The sequence below is a fragment of the Morone saxatilis genome, unplaced genomic scaffold, assembly GCF_004916995.1.
Source record: "Morone saxatilis isolate NCDOM2014 unplaced genomic scaffold, NCSU_SB_2.0 Contig19, whole genome shotgun sequence".
Taxonomy (NCBI): domain Eukaryota; kingdom Metazoa; phylum Chordata; class Actinopteri; family Moronidae; genus Morone; species Morone saxatilis.
Window position 1 is genome coordinate 8,802,073 of NW_023339751.1, and position 22,505 is coordinate 8,824,577.

Genomic DNA, 22,505 nt, shown 5'->3' on the forward strand with positions numbered 1-22,505 from the left:
CAAATAGCAACATATAACATACACAGCTGTACCATGTCAGGTGTGAACACACATAGGATATAAGGTCTATTACACTAGTATATGCATATTTAATACATATAACACATATAATAATATCACACTGTATATGTAAAATGCATGCATGCATGAAAATACCCTATACTACATATGTAATCCCATATGATAAAGAGAAATGGATCCTATATGTATTTTGTTTAATATTATCCATTAGACCATGTTGTCTACCAAAGCTGAGTATGGAGAATGTTTACCATTCTGTCTGGCTTGTAAGTAGTTGCAGTAAATAGACGATTATTGAAACACCATCATGATTAAAATGTGTATAATTTGCTTGCTTTTTAATATGTAATTTGTTTGAATAGTAATTACTTTTTCACTTCACTTTTCATCGCACTCAGCAGAGAATTTAAAGATGGCATTATAATTATATTTAAGATTTAATACTTTTATCACTCTGTCAACGGCTGAATGCAATTTGCCTCTGTGCAGCTCAGTTAAAAACACATAAACAGCATGTGGCCAAACAGAGGAACATATTCCTAACCCTCATGCGTTTACAATTCATCAGTCCAGAGTGAAAAAAGCTAATTGCGCAACACATAGTCCATTCCCCCCACCATGTCCACTCTGTTAAGCAGAGTGCTATTACTACCTTTGTGTTTGACGTGAACAAGCAATCAGTTATTGGAGTGTGATTGGATTGATTTTTGCTCATAATTTTGAAGTCGTTATTATAGATATAGCATTCAATAGGTAGAGGAAGTCAGTGAATAATTTAGCAGTCTAGAGACTAATAGCAGCACTCAACAAAGCGTTTGTATTTTGGCCTCTCACTGCAATTGGTGTAACTGCCTACGGTGTAGTCAAGCATATAAAAAAAAGAATCACTCAGTATTGACTGATGCACCACTGTGTAAATCAAAACATTTTGGATCAGTATTTTAATATAAACCAAGTATACTGTGACTCTCTTTTAACAGTTTCAGGGTTTTTATTGAAAGCTTAAAACAAACTAGTTGCAACTTGCAAAAAACACCCCACACAGCCCAAACCAATGAAAAGCCAAAATACAACCAGGTAGAAGAAATAATAATAATAATAATAATAATAATAAACAATAATAATACTTTATGTAGTGCTTTAAAAGGTACTCAAAGGCACTTTACATGGTAACAAAACAACAATAACTGGAACAGCAAAGGCAATATCAGCAAGTTGGGAGTCCAAATATGATTTTTCTAGCAATTTCCTATCTGCACTTTTTCTTTACTGCTCGTCCATCAGTTTGCAGGTTATTCAAGGTTTCCAGTCTTTCAGCCAGCTTTGCAAAATAAAAGGTGAGCAGAGTGGGGAAAAAATGGGAGGGATGCTTACTGTGTGCATTATTTGTGTACACAGAGCACATGTCAGATTTCAGGACATCCTGAGTTTGCTCTGTTGGGTGTGATGAGGTTCATCTTCATGCTCTGTTTTATCTCATCAGATCCCTGTGTGGCATGACAGTGCAACGGTGTGGGGATTAATCAAACCTGTGTTGGAAGGAATTAATTTTGATTGGATTCATTAATGTTTTAACAATTGCGGTGTGTGAGTTTTCTCTGGATCCATGTTTCTCTGTTGACCCATCAGAAAAAAACAACATCAACCCCCCCAGCAGTGCAGAACAAGACAATTTGATCTCACCAACATCATTGTTGAGTTGAAAGCATAGACATTTTACGCTCCTATTCAGCCGTAGAACAAACTGCATGCTTTAGTAGCCAAACAACAACTGGAATCCAATAAAGCTACAATATGAGGATAAACAGCTGAGCAGTAAAAATAGGATCTCCAACAAATGATCCCCTGTCTTCTTACTGAACTGCATACATGCTGCTTTAAACTGATAGCTCAAATATTTATGTTTGGCAAAGTGTACTAAAGCTTCTAGTGACGTTTAGATTGCTCGAATTCAAGTCTGTGAAAATTGTGGAAGATTTCACATCAGTGCAGAACAGACCTTCACAATAAGTGTATTCATGGCTTATCTCAGCAAGAAAAATGTTTTCTAGTGGTGCTGCTGGTTAACTGAGGGCAACTAGTTGCTGAAAGCCCTATCCTTTCAAAAATCTGTTAGTGGTGACTAAAAATCTGCTGTTTCTAATAAAAAGTAGCGCTAGCTTATGAATACACTTGTATTGACATTTTAATGGTGTCTGGGATAAATGAACTTCAAACTGTTCTCAGTCAGTGTTGATAGTCTGTGTTGCTACATACCAACAAAAGCAGATGTATTTAACCTTAAGCCATGGCAGGCTGACAGAGCACATTTTCTCTTTTTCAGCAAAACCTTCTCCTAACTCGTACAGTTGCACACATTATCTGGTAGCTGCCCAGTTAAACCATTTTTTTCATTCTTGGCTGCTGAGCAGCTCCGTTGAAGCAGTTTGGGAAGCGCAACAGAGGGGATCAAGAGCACCAGAATAGTCACTGAGAGTGTTTTACTCATTCAGTTCTCCCAGGGAGATCTTTTTCATCCTGTGTGAGGACTAAAACCAGTGACCTTCAAAGCACATTCTCGTTTCTCTGATCTGTAGGCTCTCGTCACTCTCTGCCACATATTTGACAACAATGATAGTAGAGTGAGCGTTTCTCCAGATTTATATATTGTAAGCTCATTTCCTCTTTTTCTCTCCCCTTCTCCGTCTCTCATTCTCTCTTCTTTCTAACACACACAATGTTCTTCTGAGTTCACTGGCAGCCTGCAGACGAGAATAAAGGTGTTTCCCATTATGCACTGTTCCAGAGAAAAATCATCTTCATGGGCTATAAAAACATCATTATTTTATTCAAATGATATGAACACTGTACCCGTTTGAAAGTAAAACACCTCACAATATGAACATAGCCCAAAACAAATTCTCTCCCTGATGCAGGAGTCCAGAACTAATCTTTGTGGATATCGAGAAACAAATGCTCGGTGAAACCTGGAAATTGGACTTTAAAATGAGTACAAAACGAACTTTTAAATCCAAATGAGCTTTATTTGATGGTGTGACTGTGACAAATACACATGAAAATGTACTCAAATGACCAAAACTTTAACAAGAGTCTGCAACAACAAGTCCTTGAAATGAAACAACAAAATATGATATTTGTCCAGCAGAATATCAGCAGGATCACATAATTAGTCTGTGAACTCCAAAACAGTTACAAATCACTGCTGAAAAAAAAAATCCATTTTAAGATGTGACAGTGCTAAAAGTAAGGTTGAAATCAATTTAAAACACAAAAAAGCTTGGTTAGGTTTGGGTTTGGGTTCAAATAATCACTTTGTTAAGGTTAGGGGACCTTTGTCGTCACGGTTACAATAATAACCGCGTGGTTAAGGTACATCGTGGTCATGGTTGAAAGAAACCAGCATTGACTGTCTCACGTGTTAAGGTCCATTGTTTTATTGACCCTTCATCCACCCAAACCTTTCCTGTATGTAGACTTTGTGGTTATATATTAATGTCACACTGCCTCCACCTTTGCTCATAATTCCTGCGGCCGTTAGAGGGCTTTGTCACTTGAACATACACATTTGTTCTTGGGATGACAGTCCCAGCTAGCAGCTTTTTGAAGCTGTATATGAGCATAAATGTGCTTTGAACTTGAAATACTCATGTCATCTTGCAAAGCAATATTTATCAGGTTGACTGTTGTGTTAGCAATAAAATCAGTAGTTTTTCTGGTATTTGGCCAAAAACCAAAGAAACCAAAGTGACATTTTTACCTGATGATGGCAAAAGGTCAAGGGGACACCAAAGTAGTTAGAATTCATCCTATGGGGACCATGAATGCAGCATTTTATGGCAATCCATCCATTAGTTGAGTGTCTGGATTAAAGTGGTAGACCGACTGACCAACATCCCCAGAGCTCCACCACCAGCATGGCTAAAAACATTTATGTATATATGCTGTATTTATATTTTCAGCTGGTTACAGTACCCTGTCTACAAAGCAGAGTAGAGCTATTTCAACATATGCATGTGTTTGCACACCACAGGTTGATTTATCTCCTCAGGCATGCCACATACTGTAAATGCTATTTTGGAAGTGCCTGCCATCCTGGGACACCTGTCTTGTGTGAATATGTCACATAAGGAGGTGTGAATCACCCGAGTTGATGGGAATAAAAGGTTAAAGGGGTCTTTAAATGTGTTTACCTGTGATTTCAGCAAGAGGTTTCAGGCACAGTCTGTACCCAGTGGCAGGCGATGCTGGTGGGAGTGAGCATTTCCAATTCACAGAGTTCACTTGGTTTATACAGTCCTTTTCATTACAGCTTAATTGTCAGGTGTGAAAATACACTTGTGTATGTTTTTGACACAAGCCTAACTGATTTGATGAAATAATAGTGTCTGATTTCAGTGTTCCAATTTAAAGGATCTTCCTCGGACAATCGGGCACAATCAGAGAGATTGTGTCACACTGGAAGAAGTCGGTGCATTTCAAGCCGTTGGAGTTTGGTCTGTGATTTCACAGACAATAGCAATATCAAACAAATTACCTTAATTCATGGTGTAAAACTGAAACCACTGGCCATAAGAAACTATAATGAGTGAATATTGGAACTGCCTGGAACAGAGGCATCATTAAGCTGGAGTTATATATGTCCAGAAGGTCACATCAAGGAAAAGTCTCAGAAGAACCCTTCTCTGGGAACATAAACCAGAATAATTTTCGAACAAGGCAATTAAATTTACACTCAAACTGATAACTAGTCAAATTCTGGGATGTTTAACATGGATGTTAGGTTGGATTCAGCCGCTTATGAGGACATGTTTCTGTCCTTCCTTAGTGAACATTTGCAAAATGAGAAAAATGCCTCAATTCAAAAACAATACCTTGTTCAGGGATAAAACATTTATTTGTCTGAACTTCTGCTCTGTAATGAAACGTGCACTGTTTTTAACCTCACAGCTTTGTCAACTGAGTGTTGACAGCTCAGATAAGGGTGAAGTGCTCCAGTCTAAATTAACTCTTGAGTTTTAATATAGCAGCTCAGGAGGGGTCGGTGACTCGTTCTCGGCCTTGTTTAGGAACATCTTTTATTGTCCAGCGAGTGTGCTGCAGACTGATAGTTGTAATTCCACTGAGTATTAATTAGCGACAGAGGAGGATCCCCACTAGGTGAACAACAGATAGCTTCATTTCTACAGCATTTAATGTATTGTGAGTGTTTCAGGTCAAGTGCTATAAAATGCATCAATCAAGAAACATCACTATTCAGGGTGTTAAGGGACTGCGCTCCTGTCAAGCTAAACCAAACCGTTAATATCCACCTCTCATCTCTCATCTTATTTCAATAAGGCTGGGGACACACAAGAGGACTATTGGGCCAATTTGCACAAGATTTGCCCATCTTGCAAACTATAAGGATAAATACTGCGGTTTGATTGGAAGCAATGATCTGATCTTAATATGAAAGTTCACAGATCTAATCTTATCCACCCCAATTGACTTTTACCCGATAATATCAAACGTTTTACATGTTTAATCCACCATCTGCTTAAGTCCTGTGCTGTGTGGGGATCAGAGACTGCTGACAGCCCACAAGAGCTCAGTTTGCAGTGAAGTGAGGCACAGCGAGCTGAGTGTGACTGTTTGCCTCTGTTGTTATTTTGATTGGAATTACTGGATCATGAGATTACAGGGCCCGATGTAAAAGGACGTATCAGGAGTCAGCGGGATAATCTCTTATCATTAAGTTTGCAATGTGAGCACATTTACAGCTGTGACACAGAATGATCAGCAAAATATTCACCGTGTGATGCAATGCATAGTTAAATTTCTCCTAATGTGTCCCCAGCTGAACATTACACTGTTTGGTTGTCATGCTGCTCCAAAGCAGACTTCAAGATCTTGACTGATGCTTTTTCAGTTACATAACAAACTAATTATCTTCTTATCTGTTTTTTTTATTTTGTTTCTCTGCAGAGATTGAAAAGTATGAAGGTGATGAATTGAGAAAAGATGGTGACATGAAGAAATACCTCGATATCATCAGCAATAAAAATATCAAGCTCTCCGAAAGAGTCCTCATTCCAGCCCAACAGTATCCAAAGGTAAGCGACACAAAAACCACGTCGTAGCCTAAGACAACACACTGCACCTCTTTAGTGTCCTTTATTTTATGACTACAACAGTTAAACTGCAAGGCAAGATGGAGGAGGAGCGAACACTGAGCTTGTGTGCGTGTGATATTCTTTCATTAATTTTAGTTGTCAATCAGTGCATGGGGCCTCTTTGTCTGCTAGCTTCACCTGCTCCACTCTTTGCACAAATACTTTTTGGCACGGAAAATCCCACTGAGCCTCAAACAGGCTAATAGAAAGTCATCAGGCAGTGTCTGTTTATTTTGATGTAGTCATCAAAAAAGAAAAGTTTTCAGTGCACTAAAGCACTCAAGGGTACGGTGAAGAACAATGACCATAAATCACTGTATGACACAGTACGCGTTATTCTGAGCTATGCCAATGTCAGTACTGACAAAGTTTGAAATGTAGCCTAATGAGGCTGCTCCATCAGGCAGCTAAGCAACAGCACACAGCTGCTTGTGGAGAACCAAAAGGCTTTACTGCCACTGTAATCAAGGAAAGCTGCTCTACTGACTTTGCATTCACACATTCATGCAACAGGCAGCGAAGAATAATGGCATCAGTGTAGCAACACAGATTGCAACAGAACATATTTCCACATAGTATATAGATTATTTGTCCCGGTCTGATAGTACAGTATATACTGCATTTGATTTGTAACTGTAGGTAGACAAGCAAATCAATGTCAGTACCAGATCACGTGTACATACATCTATACGGAGAGTGATAAAAAATATTGTGTTTCCTTCTATGCTTTACTGTCTGTATCATTTTCATTTAAACACAGTTTATCTCTATGTCCAGTTCTCAGGTTGATATGTTATTCATTACATTCATAGCATATGTTTCAAGTGATTTATCAAGTTGACAGTAAAGATTAAAATGAGTTCTTCATCTGTGTTGCTTTTTGTTAGAATTTTAAATTTTTATTAAACTCTTTAAAATCGTGTCTGAAAGTATGTTATTCATTTTGAGATAAATGATAAAACTGTTATGTCAGAATAACACTGTAAAACCTCCAACGCTCCAAATAAAGCAAGTATATTACAGTCATATGCTGCATTTCTCTAAACTTCAACAATTCATTTTTGAGTTTTGTTTAATTCATGGGACAACACAATACAATGAAAAGATACACATGAAAATTATATTCCATTTCTGCCTATAGATCCTCCGAAATCTTATACACTGGACTTTTAAATGTTTTTGCTGATGCATCTTGGGGGTTGCAAACGTCTATCCACCGAATCTGATGATAAGTTTTGGTGGGATCTAGCCAGCACCTCCTATCATATAAAACCTGCAGGGCTCCCTTCTTCTTTAGACCAACACTTTTTTGTCTCCCAGCACTCAGTTAGAAATGAGTCATTTCTGGTCACTTTTTCTCTTGTCCCTCAGAGTGCTCAGTACGGCAGTTCCTCAGCAAAACACAGACATGTTCATTTGTTAGTCTTTGTCCTGCACACTCTCATGTCAACTTCCTTTCAACATCCTGTTTCATGATCTCACAGCTCTTTAATGGGACTGCACTGTAAAGTTGGCACATCTCTTTAAACAATTAACATTAATATGATGTTTTAAATGTAGTTGTACTGATTTTGTCTGTCTCATTAGAGAGAGACTAGAGAAAAGAGGATGTCAGGAGGACAGAGGAACATTAAACCGTGTTTCAGGAGTACAGGCACTGTACTTTAGTCCAGCGAGCCCCTCAGGACACTCCATAGAAATCAATTTGCTGTTTCCTCCTCAGGATCAGTGTTGAGAAAGTAATTAAGCTGTGTTCAGGAACTCCTCACTCTATTAAACTGATTTTAAATCTATAAAAAATGCCAATTGACTCAGTTTCTTGGGAGTAGAAGACCCACAATGAACCAGGGATATCTTTCTTTCCTTGTGTTTCTGCCTCATTAACACCATTTTCTGTGTTAGACCACTTTTTACTCAAAATTACTTCCTAATTGTGAACACTGCACAGCACACTTACTGTATGTGAGGCTAGATATGAAAAGGCTGAGACTTCCAGCAATATTTGTATCAGCAATAGGGTTAATACTAAAGGGGGTTAGGGTTAGAATAGAGATGAAGTTGTATGTACAAACAGTATCTGAACTATAGGCATCCATTAGTTAAAACATTTGAGACTCAAATTGAACAGCCATATCTTCTCTCACAAATCAATGCCAAGCATACTGATTTAATGGACTACAAATTAGGATTAAAATGAAAAGATTGTACATAGACTACTCGGTTTCTATCCTACCTGCTGGTTAATTGCATTCACCTGGGGTTCCATACGTGTGTCAGCTCCTGTTTGGACGGTTAATGAAAAATGGTGTGGAGCCTGGAGAACCTGAGAACTACTCAAATAGATAACCGAGATATTTAAAGGTTATATATATGAGATTTAAAACATTAATATAGCAGCAAACAACTATTTTATATGTAAAGATATAGTGGAGTTATGCTGTCCTGAGCAGAAAATTACATCACACTGTGTTGCCATCGCAGCCTCTGTGTGCTTTGTTTAGCAAAGTCCGCGTGGCTACACGTGCATGTTAACACTCCCTCTGTGTGTGCAACTGACAGTGACTAAAACAGATGTTTTATTCCTCTATGTTGGTGAATTAAGGATTTATTTCAACCAAACCACAGTTGGTGATTGTTGGAACAGTGGATAGACTAACAAAGAGGGTTTGGGTGAGTTTTGTTTTGTTTCTTTTCCACTGAATGAAGTTACAACATTACGATGATATGCAGGGTAAAATTACCATTTCTGTCAATGGAGTCTGGTGGTGAGTGATCCTGTTATTACGGCTGTTTCTGGTTAAACAAAAGGTTTGTCTCCTTTCCATAATGTTGTCAGACAGACACAACAATCAGAAAGCCCGTGAGTGGCAATAACAATAATCGAGTCCCCAAGAATTTGATAATAGCCATTACAACCCATTTTTGCAGCTGTTTTTCCACATCTAACATTATTAAGGAAATTTAGGGTTTATTTCAACCAAACCAGCAATGGTAATTGTTGGAAAGAAAATGGAAAGTAGGTTTTAGCAAGTTTTATTTTGTTTAGTAAATGGAGTCTGGTCCGTTGTAGATCCCATTGGTTTGGTCTATGCTGCTAGTGCAACATAGTGGCAAGTGAATTTCATATATACAACCTTTGTCAACCTTATGTTTATGTCCCGTAACATGTCTGGCCTTGACTATTCTGAGTTGTATCTGTGTTAAGTCTGGCACTAGAGAACTGTTTTCAAATTCCCCCTTCTTGGAACTCTGGTTTCAAAGGTATTTGATAAATAAAGTTTATTAACGACTTACTTTCTAACAACATAAACAAATAAAAGATGCTAACTAAACGTACTATTCTGATACGTCTGCTAGTTACCGATTTTGATGCACAACAGCACCAAACATTTACTTATCTGAGTCTTGGTCTGACTGAGACTCAAACATGTAGGGTATGGCTGCATCTCTCCAATGTTTCTTTTAACGCTAGCCATCTTGATACGTGCTGCTCTTTCATCGGTTAACCTAGCCCATGCAGTAGCCGTGGGCAGTGCATTTATAGATCCAATTTAACAATGAAAGAGAAAGAGAATATGTCCTTTCATCTGCTTTTCAGAGGGTTTTCCTTTCACCTTTATGTGGGGAAAACCATGTTAAATATAATATTAACCATAGCAGAGCATTTTACAATTGTTAAACTGTGTCTGGAGGGGGACCTTTAAGATCATAAACAAAACAATGCACAGGTACAATACACAGGCTCAAAATCCTGTTTCTGTGTAATGAACATAATGGTGCCAGCTCTGCAACGTAAGCAAAGCAGTGCAGTCCAGAGGGATGGAGCAGTTGTCCAACAACAGCTTCTGTGACCTAATTGCACAGTCAGCACCCAACAAGACTGCAGTGTCACTATCTTAAACATCTTGGTAACACTGCACTTTTAGTTAATGGTAATTAGCCACATGAAGCAACTCTTTGATCGAGTGAACAAGAGAGTGAGTGAAAAAAAAAGTAATGCAAAGATGCACAGATTTTTGACACTTACTTGACACAATTTGACAAAGAAATGCTTCTATCTAGACACTTTTCATGTCTAGGCGTAGGTTTGCAGACAAAAATAGCAGTTTTATCTATTATTCTGAATTCCTGACATTACTGCATAAAAGAATGCATATAACATATTGGCTAAAATGCTTTTAACAGCTGCAAGACAGATTAGAGAACACAAATTAATTGTTGTATGGGTTTTCTTTAACACGTATGTAAAAAACAAAATACATTTGTTTTTGGGCTTGAAGAGACATAACCATTTAGACTGGACTTACTGCTTTGAAAAATGTTTGTACATTGTGACAACATAGATATGAATTCTTGCCAGTTTTCGCTGATCAATATATTTGACTTTTTCGTCTGACAACATCTGGCCCTACTGAGAGGCACAAACTAATTGGTTTTTATTCTACTTCACATTGCAACCTCACTTTCTCACATATGCTACTCATTAACGTCCAGTCTTACTTTTTGTCACTGGTGGCACAACAAACTATAAAATGTCATAAATCTGTTCTTTCACGTTTTAGCTGTCTAACAGTGCTCATTCGTGCTTACAGCTGCCATCTTGCTTCACCGTAATTAAATGCAAAGTAATTAAATTATTACTTGGGAGAATTCTTCTGCATGGTTTCGGATTTGACGACGTGACACATGGAAGATTAATGTCCTCTAACAGTGAAACAACCGGTACTGATGAAATCATTCTTTACACACTGACAGACATAAACTGTAGGCTGTCTTCACTGCAGACATTTTGTCCATTTATTTTCATTAATGATGGCTGTATCTTATTGGTCAGTTACAGGGCTCTATTGTGCATCCTGGCTTACTGACCCATTTTAATGTAAGCTCTCATTAATGTCATTAATTCCACATGTGTTTCTCCTGCTATGACAAGTCAAAATGTTTAGTCATGTTGTGGGATCTAGTAGTTGTAGAATAAATATATAAAAAGTTAGTTAGGTTTGTTACAATGCAAAATCACAATATGTGATTCAAATACAACTATAATTTGGCATCAAGGGACAAAAATATTAGGTCAATGCAGATATAACATATTTGGTTTTATTTTACTTTTTACTTAGCACGGACAAATATTTATTGCTCCAAATAGCAAAAAACTATTTTTTATGTCTCTGCGAAGGGACTGCCAACTGGCAATGTGATGTAGTAAAAAATTAAACAGTCTTAACAGTTTTAGTGTATAAAACAACTAAATCAGCAAATGAATAGACATAACTTCCAGCAGCTGACAGAGAAAACCATTATTAATCCAGACTATGAACCTTAGCACATAACTCATTATTGTAATATTATAATATATGCTATAACATAGTCTATGCAGTTAAATATAGATGGTGGTGAAGCATACTTTAAAGTCAATTTTAGGATTTTCAATTACATTTTTCCAGTTAGTGCATTTCACCAATGGAAAATCTTGATTGGTATATTGTATCTCCCTGCTTTCCCTACTTTTCTCACAAAATCCCCCAAATGAACTACAAGACATCTGTAAACCAACACTAGATTGTACATGTCACACTACCCTTCCTCGCTGAATAATAAATTCATTTTCAGCTGTGGGCATCTGAAAATTATTGTTAGCTGCTTGCTGCAGAGCTGACAAAGGAACTTATTCACTCAAAATAGGATTAATGCTGAACCCAACCTGCCAGTAAAACCGCAGAACTATTTTACCACAATTTCCACATTTAAGTATCAAAAGTTATATTTAAAAGTTAACACTTTTAAGTCAGTTTTGCATTTTTGCAGTATGTTCTGTCGTATGAATTTGGTCACTAAAATATGTTATATATTTTAGATGGTAAAGCTGCAGCTGCTACACCATCATTCTGTTTGGATAAGACCTGGAGGGATGATGCATCTTGTTACACACTGGCCCGAGTTGTATGCATCATTCATAGGGGGTGACTTGTGAGTTTTGTGCACCATGCTCTATAAAATGTACATTAGATTTGTTGTCATTTTACAGCCTGTCAAGATAGACATTTGGCCTTGGAGCCTTGCTCCATTGACCTTACCATCACTTTCTATCTTTAATCTCCTTTGAAAAAGTGATGAAACCTTGAAAATGGGGTTGATCTCGGCTAACGGGAGAAGAGGAAGTACATCTGTACCTGTCTCGTTTTGACATGTAAACAAATGATATACACACGGCGCGCTTATGCATGTCTTGAAATTGTACGCAGAGATCACTACTTACTCAGCAAAAAATATGATTAAGATAATCAGCATAGTCATTTTCATTATCTCTTAACTAGAATTTATCTTCTGCTGTTTAATGAGACAGCTTGATTAGCATCTCATAACCTTGGGGCATGAAATGGATTTTCAATGGCTGATACTGTCTGCAAGTCTGAGTCCATTGCTGGGAGTAATCTCTGTGTGTGTGTGTATATTAAAATGATTTTTGCCCTTTTAATTAGAATAAATTGGACATATTTCTACTCTTGTCACATTTAAACAAGCTAGTTACCTCTGTAGGGTATATTTTCTTTAACTATCCATTCTGCAGGTACATGCACAGCTCACAACACATTAAATTGTATTTCGTCCTTGGGTGCCACAATTTCGAGCTTATCAGTCTTGGGTTATTGTGACCTTTAAATAGTGTAGCAGCCGTTCTCTACCCATAGAGAAATTCCATTTTTGTCTGCCCAGAGATGTCAGTGTCCCAAAGAAAGGCATATCATGTGGAAAGGTGTTTTGTTTAGATAAGTGCTGAATACAGTGGAGGGAGTACAGAGTGTGAATTAAAATTAAGCACTTGTATGATAGCATCACAGTTCCACTTTGGGATCCCACTGAGTCTGTGTTGACTGTGTGAGATGATTTTGTCTGCCACAATGCTGCTCACGCGATATAATAAAGATAAAATGTCTCCCCGTGTTAAAAATCTTCCCACATATACAGTGTCCTAGCTCTATACGAAATATGAATTATTTTCATTGTGTAGTGGGTTCATTCTGGCAGTGTGACAAAATCAAGTAAAATGTCAGCATGCAGCATTGATTCACTTGATTTTTAAGTGTGCTGTTGATTGACACTATTGTCCCACAATGCAATGTACAATAGAAATGGAGGAGCTGCTCACAGCTGGAGGGAATTAGCGCAAATTGTAAATCATGGTGACAGCTGCAAAACAAAAATAAAGTAATACATGTTTTGAAAAGCACTGTGCTTCCTCATTAAAACTGCTCCAATTAATAACAATGAATCAAATGACTGCGTGTAATGTTAAATCTCCCAGTGATGAACTAAAAAATCACCTGAGTTCTCTTAAGCTCTGTGGAGAGTTTTAGCATCTTTCAGCTCATTGTTTTGGTTTTACAGCCGTCGACTTTACTTTGTTAGTTCACTCTCACTGCTCTCATCTAGCTCATTTCAAGCAGCAGTAGGCCAAACATATGCTACCTGCTTAGCAACAGCAAACAAAGTGGTTAACATAATGAGGAAATTAGCAGCTAAAGAGTCATATATTTTCCCCAGGAGATAGTGGAGACCAAACCATGACAAATTCATGCTCTTAGTGTCGTGTAAGTTGCCTGTAACAACCTCACAAGCTGATTATATGTCAGTGTTGTTTTTACAGCTTGTTAGAGGCCAGAATAACAAAACAATTGATGCTGCTCTAAATTTCTAAATGTAAGGTAATAGTTGTGCCTGGTATCACTTCCTGTTACGACAAAATTGACACAGGCATTATTGCATGAAAATGAGTACATACTGTAATGTATACTTCATAGCATTACATGAAGAGATAAGACACAGTAACAGTGTTAACTATATACCTCTTTTGTTGCATTTTGAGCAGGATTTGTAGAGTTCTGCCTCTCCAATTGTTGAAGAAACGGAAGAGATTAAATGCAAAAAAGCTGTTAAAGGCCATAGCTTATTAGAGACTTACCAGAAAAGAGCTCAGATTGTATGAATTGATTTTCCTTTGCTCTAACAGGAAAGCTAAGTAGCTGCTGCTCTGACAGCAAAACACAACCTGTCTGGAACAGTTTCATGGTCGTAAACAGCTTCTGTAGCGTTGCGTCACTTTGGCATTGCCGGCTGCTCGTCTGCATTGATCTTGGCTCAAGTTATTTGTCACTTGTTAGAATTTACAGGACTCATGATATTTGTTTTGTTTTCTTCTGTCTTTGTTTGTGTGTGTGTAGGTCATCTGGGTGGCGGTTCAGGGTTTACATAATAATGGGAATTGGGAAATCTTTATCTGAACATTCTGCTCTTGTTTGTTGTGATATTGGCTCGGTAAAGGATGTTTATTAATGTTTTGACCGGAGACAGCATCCTTAACTAAGGCAACAGTTGTAAAGTAAAGTAATACCTTAATATCTAATACCACTGATTTGCATTAACACTGGAAGACATCTTCTCTCAAACACTCAGATGATTTGGATTCTTTTCTGAAAAGGTCTCCAGGTGAAGAGTAAATCTGCTCCATTTGTCGCACAAGTACTAAACAACCGCTCATCTGCTTTCTTTAATGTCTGTGGAACTGATAGGACACACTCTCTCTGAAAAGCTTGCAGCCCAGTCATCCATAGCTGTCATTAAAGCATAAACCTCTACCTGAGGCTTTAATCCTCCTATCAGACAGGACCTGGACTTCCCCAGTAGCACAGCTTGCTAACCTGGCAGTAAGTGCCTCAGGACATCTGCAAATCTTGACTGGCCCCAGTGCACTGCATTAAAGGGTGACCACCATGCACATTTTCCAGCTTAAAAGCTGAAACGTTTTTTTGTTATTAGCTTTGCAAGGCTACAGCACCGTGACAGGTAGCAAAATTTTAATATTTTCATGCTGCTTACCATGTAACTGTTCTTATAAAGCAGGGAAACATGCTAGTTTGATACATAAAATCATCCTGAGGTTGCTTTGATTCTTATTGACGTGTGTGCTTCTTTTGATCTTTGCTTTTTGTATGTAGCTTTTCCTACTCTAATGACTTGTATTACTTAAAATTTAGCAGCATTAAAAAATCAGGGTCATGAAAGTGCACAATATTTTCAAAGTATTTTGAGTTTATGAGAAACGTTTCTTGTGCTGACACTCTAGTGACATGGTATGAATTAAAGATAAAGTGCTACAGCCTGCAAAAGAAATGGTTTATTTCATCAAATAAATAAATCCTCTTATAGACAACAGTGGTTATGTTGTTTTACATACTGTATGTGTCACAAAATCCATATGAATATTAACCACTGCATGCGTAGGATCTGGTGGTGCATTACAGATGCAAAACTGTTTCAAAAGGATCAGTGTGCTACTAAATTTTCCACCATTATACCATGATAAAGCTTTTGTCTATGTGTAAAGGACCAACATTATGCGACACTGCATCATTTGTGAAAAGGTAACAATAAATTCGGGCTCAGTAGGATCACCTGAGTGTGTGCCAGTCACTGTGGTTTTATGTCATGGATCATTCAGTCCTCCCGCTGTAGAAAACGCATTTTTATGCCCAGGTCTACATGTGTTTGTGACAGCTACAATGAGTTCCATGTCAAGTCTTACTCACAGTTTTCACATGCGGTGTATAAAGAAAGCAATAGATAACACTTTTTAAAAATGTACAGATGTACTTTTGTTCCAAGATATTTAAATTATTTACCTGTGACTCTCAGTGAACCACTGCCGTCTGTCACTACAAGAAAATAAATGTAGATCACTGCCATCTTTAATATTAGAGTTCGGGGGAAACAGGCTGTCTTATGAAACTTGTGTTCAATTTTAAACATAGTTGTACAGAAGTTGATACTGAACTGATTGCATTTACGTAACCAGACACCAGAATACCAGAATAAAAGTAGCAGAATACATATGGACTTTATCTAACAGGTTTAAAATGCTTTGAGAGGTCAATATACTGCATTTTAAAAGAGTACTCCACCAATTTAGCATTGCACTCTGTAACATGGTAAAGAGTTTCAATAAACAGAACCAGAGATATGTTTATTATTACACGCATTCTTCCTTCTTATCAAAACCTGGTGCCACACTTACCCACAATGCAAATTGACCAGCGACAGCTCGGTCAGAGATTTAGATTTGCGGCTAATGCTAAACAGATAAGACACCAGAAAATAAAAGAATGTTTACCAGTTTGAATTGCAGCATAAGAAAACACATATACACAACACATACACTCAGAACACAAAAGAAAACATTTTTAATATTCGCGTAAAGGCTATTTTCTGTATTTGCAGGGTTTTTTGTACTTTGTGTTTACTTCCTTTGCTTTGTGAATTGCCTGCACGTGTTTTTAAGTTGCACTGCACTGAAGGCCACACTCAAGGCCACTGTACAGTTGTGAGGAGATTTTAATTGTAATCTTGTTCAAAAGCACAACTAACAGGCCTCAGTCACTGAGGTTGGTGTGAAAAGTGCTTTGCTCAGCTGTATTAGCATGTTTTCAAATTCACATTAGTGTGACGCGACTCAACCTTCACCTCCCGCCCTGTAGACCTGTAGGTGTAAACCAAACAGAACTTTATAAAAAGAGTTTATATGGAGATTAATATATTAAAATTCATCCTGCACAAAAGCTCTTAATTAAATGTTTGTCCTATGAAATACAAATAAGTAGATCAGAGTTCCCATTTTATCACAGAATATTTGTTCAGTGTCTAAAAATGTCTTTGTGCGTAATTGTTGGATTCACAACACTCTTTCATCTAATAACTGCATAGTTATCAGTGTTGAGACTGCAGGGGGCACGCTGCATCATTTCAAACCTCATTTAACACCGAACCGTGCCCCTTTCTAAAGCCCAAATTGCTCGCCATGAAGCAGCAGAGTAGCTCCAGACATTCATTAGCTTAATGAAAACACGGCCACTCTTCTTCTACCGCCCAGCGAGCGCATTCTCGCCGTAGCCGCAACGACCATCTGCTCTCAAGCTCCCTGCCAGCTATAGGATAGTCCTGTCAAAGCAACCCCTGTGAAAAAAGGCATCCACAAAGGTGCCTTAATCATTCAGATCAGAGGACAGGCAAGGACAGTGGGGATGCTTTTTTTTTCTTTTTTTTTAAGATGGTTTCATCTCTGCGTCCCCTGGCGACTCCTCCGTAGCGTTCACTCATGATGTTAATGATGTTGGTGAAATAAGCTGAGTGTGCAGTTGTCTGAGTTGAGTTGCAACAGCCACACAGCTGGCAGTAAAGGTATTAGCCGCTCAGCCACAGTGGGAGAGGCTGCTTTGTGAAAAGGTTAATATCATTTTAGGGTTGGCCAGAGTGTGTTGTGGTGGGCGGCTGACCACCTGTTCAGCTCTGGAGGGGGTCTCTTATCATCTCATCCAACAGCAGACATTTGAAGGTCGAACCATTTAATACAATTTAAAAAATAGTGTGTGAGATAGACTACGGTTTGTTTCGAGTAGTAAATCTCATTTTCTAATTGATCTTCTGCTCATATTTTCTTCAGAAACGACCCATTTGACTACAGTTGTGTTATGAGTTTCACCCCTCGGATTAATCACCACTAATCTCAGCAGTGTTGTGCCTGCAACAACCCAGAGCTACTTTTCTCAATATGAACACTAGCTGGTGCACAGCGAGAGGGAAATGATAGTCAGAGCCCCGAGGCTTGAATCTGATAGTTTGTCATCGGGATAGTATTACTTAATTTCCCACTGGGAAGAAACTCATTATTTCTGACTTTATCTCAGCACTGACCTCTGGAACAGTCTCAGGAACGTTATTGGTTTGAGCCCATTTTCCCTTTTCTTTTTTTCTCGGCACGACATGGATGACCCTAAACGCCAATAAGATACATGAATAGTGAGGGCACAGTTCATGCTAATGGTTGGATGAATACGTTAAGGCTGGACCGCAGATGAGAGTCCCATTCACCTTTAATGTGCTACATACAGAGTGTAATTATATTGATTTATTACAGGCTACATTACAACTTTTTCTCACATGATGAATGGTGAATGGAACGTGAGATTATATTGATAACAGATGACTAATGGCCAGCAAACCTCTTTAATGGTGAACCTTTTCTCCAAACGTATCAAATTTCTTTTACATGCAGCACATAAAGAGAGAGGCAAGCTTAAGAAGCATTGGTCCACATCTAAGTCAGCTTTTATGATTATTTGTCATCTTCTTACATATGTTGGAAATTGATAAGGTGTCTGATTGCTTTTTTTTCTCCTGTGTCACAGTTTAATTTTGTCGGGAAGCTGCTGGGACCACGGGGAAATTCCATGAAGCGATTACAAGAGGAAACGGGAGTGAAGATGTCCATCCTCGGCAAAGGGTCCATGAGGGATAAAGGCAAGGTAAGAAAGATATCGATTTGTGTTGAAATATAGTTGTCGGTCTGTTCCAAGATATTGATCAAATGGAAATATTTACAGAAATAGAGTGCAGAAGAATTTTTCAACCAACAACATCTGAGCTGTAACTGAGATGAATAACACCCACGGTAGAATTAATAGCTCTCAGTTGACAAACATATGTAGGAGAAAATGGCAATGTTTTTCTGTGTGTTGTTTAATAGCATATTCTGTAATAGTCAATTATGAACGCAAAGTAATGAATCTCTTTGCCGGAGTCATTTATCCTGCTGACTCGTGGTCCCCTGCAGCCAAACTTATCCAAGCATGTACACAGACAGTCTGCTGGATCTGGTATTCACACTCATAACAGGCCTCATTGTGCTGCTATAGTGTTACATCGCTATTATTACTGTAGCCTCTGATTCAGACATCTAGACATGACAAAATACTTGCAGTGTTACCGCATCTTTGGTGAAACTGGAGCTGCATTTCAGTACGTCAAAAACGTGTTGATTGCAAAATAAAGCGGAGGCTGTTACAACTACTTTAAAGCGGCTATAATTTATATTCTTATAATAAAAATGTATTAATTGACATTGTGAAAGGGATTATTTGTGGTGATGAACCTACAGAGAATCCAAATCTGCATCTCTCCTCAGCTTTACTGAATGAGTTTCATCTCATTGTTTAGCTGTCCAGCCCACAACTTTACTCTTTAGGTAAACTCTTATCGTATCACAGCGTGGGTTGTCGGCTGCAATGGGCAGCTGTTTTCAGTGAAAAAGCTTAAAACTCACTGTACACACAGTGCCAAACAGCAGACAGATAAAGTTAGGGCCAAGCACCAGCTGGTGAATGTAGTGGAACATTTAGGAGAAAAATAGGATTTCCCTTAGGAGTTGGTAGAGACCAAAAACAGAGCTAAAAGAGAGTGTAAATTATACATCATATGGTGGCCAGGAACACAACTCCAAATTAATGCTAATGTTGCCATTTCAGTTCAGTTTCAGCTGGCCCCAAGTGGTCAAAACATCAGTTATTGCAGGGTCAAACATATCATTGTGGTTCTAGTGGTCGATTGCACATATTAAATGCAGTTTAGTTGAGAAAACAATCTTACCTCAAGGTTCATATTAACATTTTATAGTATCAAGTGTCAGTACTAAACTGGTGGGACTGTGTATGCAGTTTTGTTATTTTTGACACAAAATGCAACACTTTTCAAAAACAAGAAATGTGAAATTGAAAGTTAATTCTTGGCTTTGGAAACAGCAACAATTTCACCACAAGGTCCACTCAGCAGCTGTTCTAGAGCTTTTGATCATGTCACACGATTGTCCTTGCATGGAAATGTTGACACCATTTCCATTTTTCTGTAACTATTTAGAGAACTTCCCATCTATATTGACTTAAAACTTGAGGTTCAAAGTTAATTCTTGGCCTTGGGAACAGTAGTTGTTTAGTTCATTTAAAGGTAATTTTTAACCAAGTAATCTTCTGGATGACTAAGCTTTTGCATAAGTCAGCTTAATAAAGCCCCATTTTTTTAATAACTGTGTGGTTTTGTAATTAGAAATTAATACCCTGTCACATGGTTTCCCATTCAGGCCTAAATGTGAGGCTAAAAGTCTTCACCCTGACAAAAGACTAAAGGCACTGAGACGTTTCTTTGCTATCACATTTTTGAATGTGCTTTTGGCCGGTGCAAGAGTTCATTTAAAACTTTGGCTTCCTGCCACTAAGTCCATTCAGTTTACTCATGTGCTGCATTAACTTGTCTTCAGGGTGTAAAATAAAGTAAAGAGGTGATAAAATGTTAACAACAACAACTATATGCAAAATAGGGGTTTATTTATATGCATGCCGTGCTTAGGTTGTTACACTGCACTATACAGTACAGCACGCAATATGACTTTTTAGTATTTAATAGATCAATTACTGCCAGTATCACTAACATGGCGACACGGTGTGTTCAACTGGAGTCTGAGGGAGATACACAGTGCTGTGTGCAGCACAAGGATAATAATATAACCCTAACGGTTGTCTATACCAAGGGCCGTCTATGTGACGATCCGATTTAGTGTTTTCTGTTAGTAGCAATATTGATTTTGTGTACAGCCTGAGCAAGTCTGAAGGACTCTGTGATGAGACTGACACCTAAAGGTCGTGACTGAAAGGCTGGCTGCCATTCGAGGCAGCTGGTCACAAGGCAGAGTGGTACAGACATAGCCCAAGTCCCAATAGAGTCCCAATACAAGAAAAAGCACATCACACATTTCTGCCATCTCATCCAGTTCCTCGATAGGGTGCATCAGTCCAGCAGTAGGGTAACATGTCAGGTTTGACAATTTAGCATCGGATCAGCCAGTCATAATACACCATATGGTGAGTGTTACACCTTGTGCACAGACATCAACCTGGTTTACATGGTGCTGAGTCATACAGCTGAAGCAGAGAGTCCTCATTTCACCTCTCTGACTCTAGACTAAATCTGATTGATTAAACACACAGACATACTGCAGTCATGGTAACTGACTGTGTACGCTGCAGTCTCTCAAACATTTCAGTGACAAAGTATTGAAACAGCTCAAAGACATAATCGTCTGCCCACTTTCACGTTTTGATCTGATTCATAATGACCTAGGCTCTCTGACAGTGAATGTGAAGCCTGCTGAAATTTTAGGAGTGATTTTTAATTAAAGCTGATTCCTCCCAGGGGGAAGAGAACGGCCCTGTGATGCAAGGACAAAAGTTTGAATCCCCAGATTGTCTGGGTGAATGAAGTGCATAAGTGGTACTGTCGCTTCTCTTAACAGCCACCATCAAGGTGTCCTTGAGCAAAGCCCTCAACACCCAATTGTTGCAGTACAAAATGAATTAATACAGGTGAAATTACAAAAAAATAAACTCCTTGTTTGTGTTAATCTTGGCATCGACTGAATTGACTGAGACATTGTTCAATATGCAGCAGCTGCATTTGTAACTGGTACAAGTAGATAAAACTTCTCCACCCCAGGTCTGACATTTCTGATTATTTGTTCAGTGTAGAATTGATTTTAAGATTTAACTGGTTCCTTTTAAAGCACACTTAGGACTGGCCTCAAGCTATATTACAGATCTTTTAAATCTTCAAAGCCAGTGTGAAGCCTCAGGCAGCTCCCCTCAGGGCCTCAGTTAAGACTTAAAGGTGATTGGGCTTTTCTTGCCATTAGACTTTCGAAACAGTTTGCATTAGGAGCTTGGATCGACATCTTTTGTTTACTTCAGTGTGTTCTTGTACACTTGCTTTAACTCAACTCTTCCATCCAAACAGAACCTTCACCTATTTACATTCATAATGGTTTGCTCTTCATTTTTACTATTTATCCTGTGGAGCTCTGGTGCTTTAAGGATTCATAAGCATGATGTCTGTTTTCATTTCATTGTATATGTAAGCCCTTGCATTGTATGGCTCTTATGTGTTACACAAAATGCTATGTGTTATTCAATAAACTCATGAATAAGTAATCTGCAAGGATATTGTATTTAAAGTCTTTATTTTTGTCTTTTTCAATCGTAAAACTAATGTTGTGTGGTCAGAAGTGTGCGCCACACAGTAATGTAAGGATGAACTAAACACACATTGAGTAGGTACACTGCAACATTAAGACGACATTCGAAAGACAATTTTAAATTGCTCTAATTAATTAATCTTTATAGAAGATTTATATAGATTGTTTTAAAGCTGCGCCTGTTTTTACATTGACAATATATAATGGGAATAATCACCAAACTCTACAGTTCCCTCAGTTCTTTTAAGCATTTTAGCTTTTAACTCACTGTTTTGGTTTTATGGCCCGCAACTCTGCTATTTGTATTCATTCTCATTCATTCAAAATGCAGACAAAAAAAGGTTAGCAGCTAGCTGGTGAACATAGTGGGGGTTTTGGAAACCAAAACAGAGCTGACAGGAGACTGAATACTTGTCAGGTGGACA

General features: G+C 38.2%; 1 protein-coding gene across 1 annotated transcript in view; it reads left to right on the plus strand.

The window, feature by feature from the left end:
• khdrbs2 (KH domain containing, RNA binding, signal transduction associated 2) overlaps positions 1–22,505 on the plus strand; it is a 55,676-nt gene that overhangs the window by 5,757 nt on the left and 27,414 nt on the right. The window contains exons 2-3 of the mRNA XM_035663024.1: positions 5,986–6,113; positions 18,413–18,529. Of these exons, the coding sequence (XP_035518917.1) occupies positions 5,986–6,113; positions 18,413–18,529 (245 nt within the window). The remainder of the gene's footprint in view (positions 1–5,985; positions 6,114–18,412; positions 18,530–22,505) is intronic.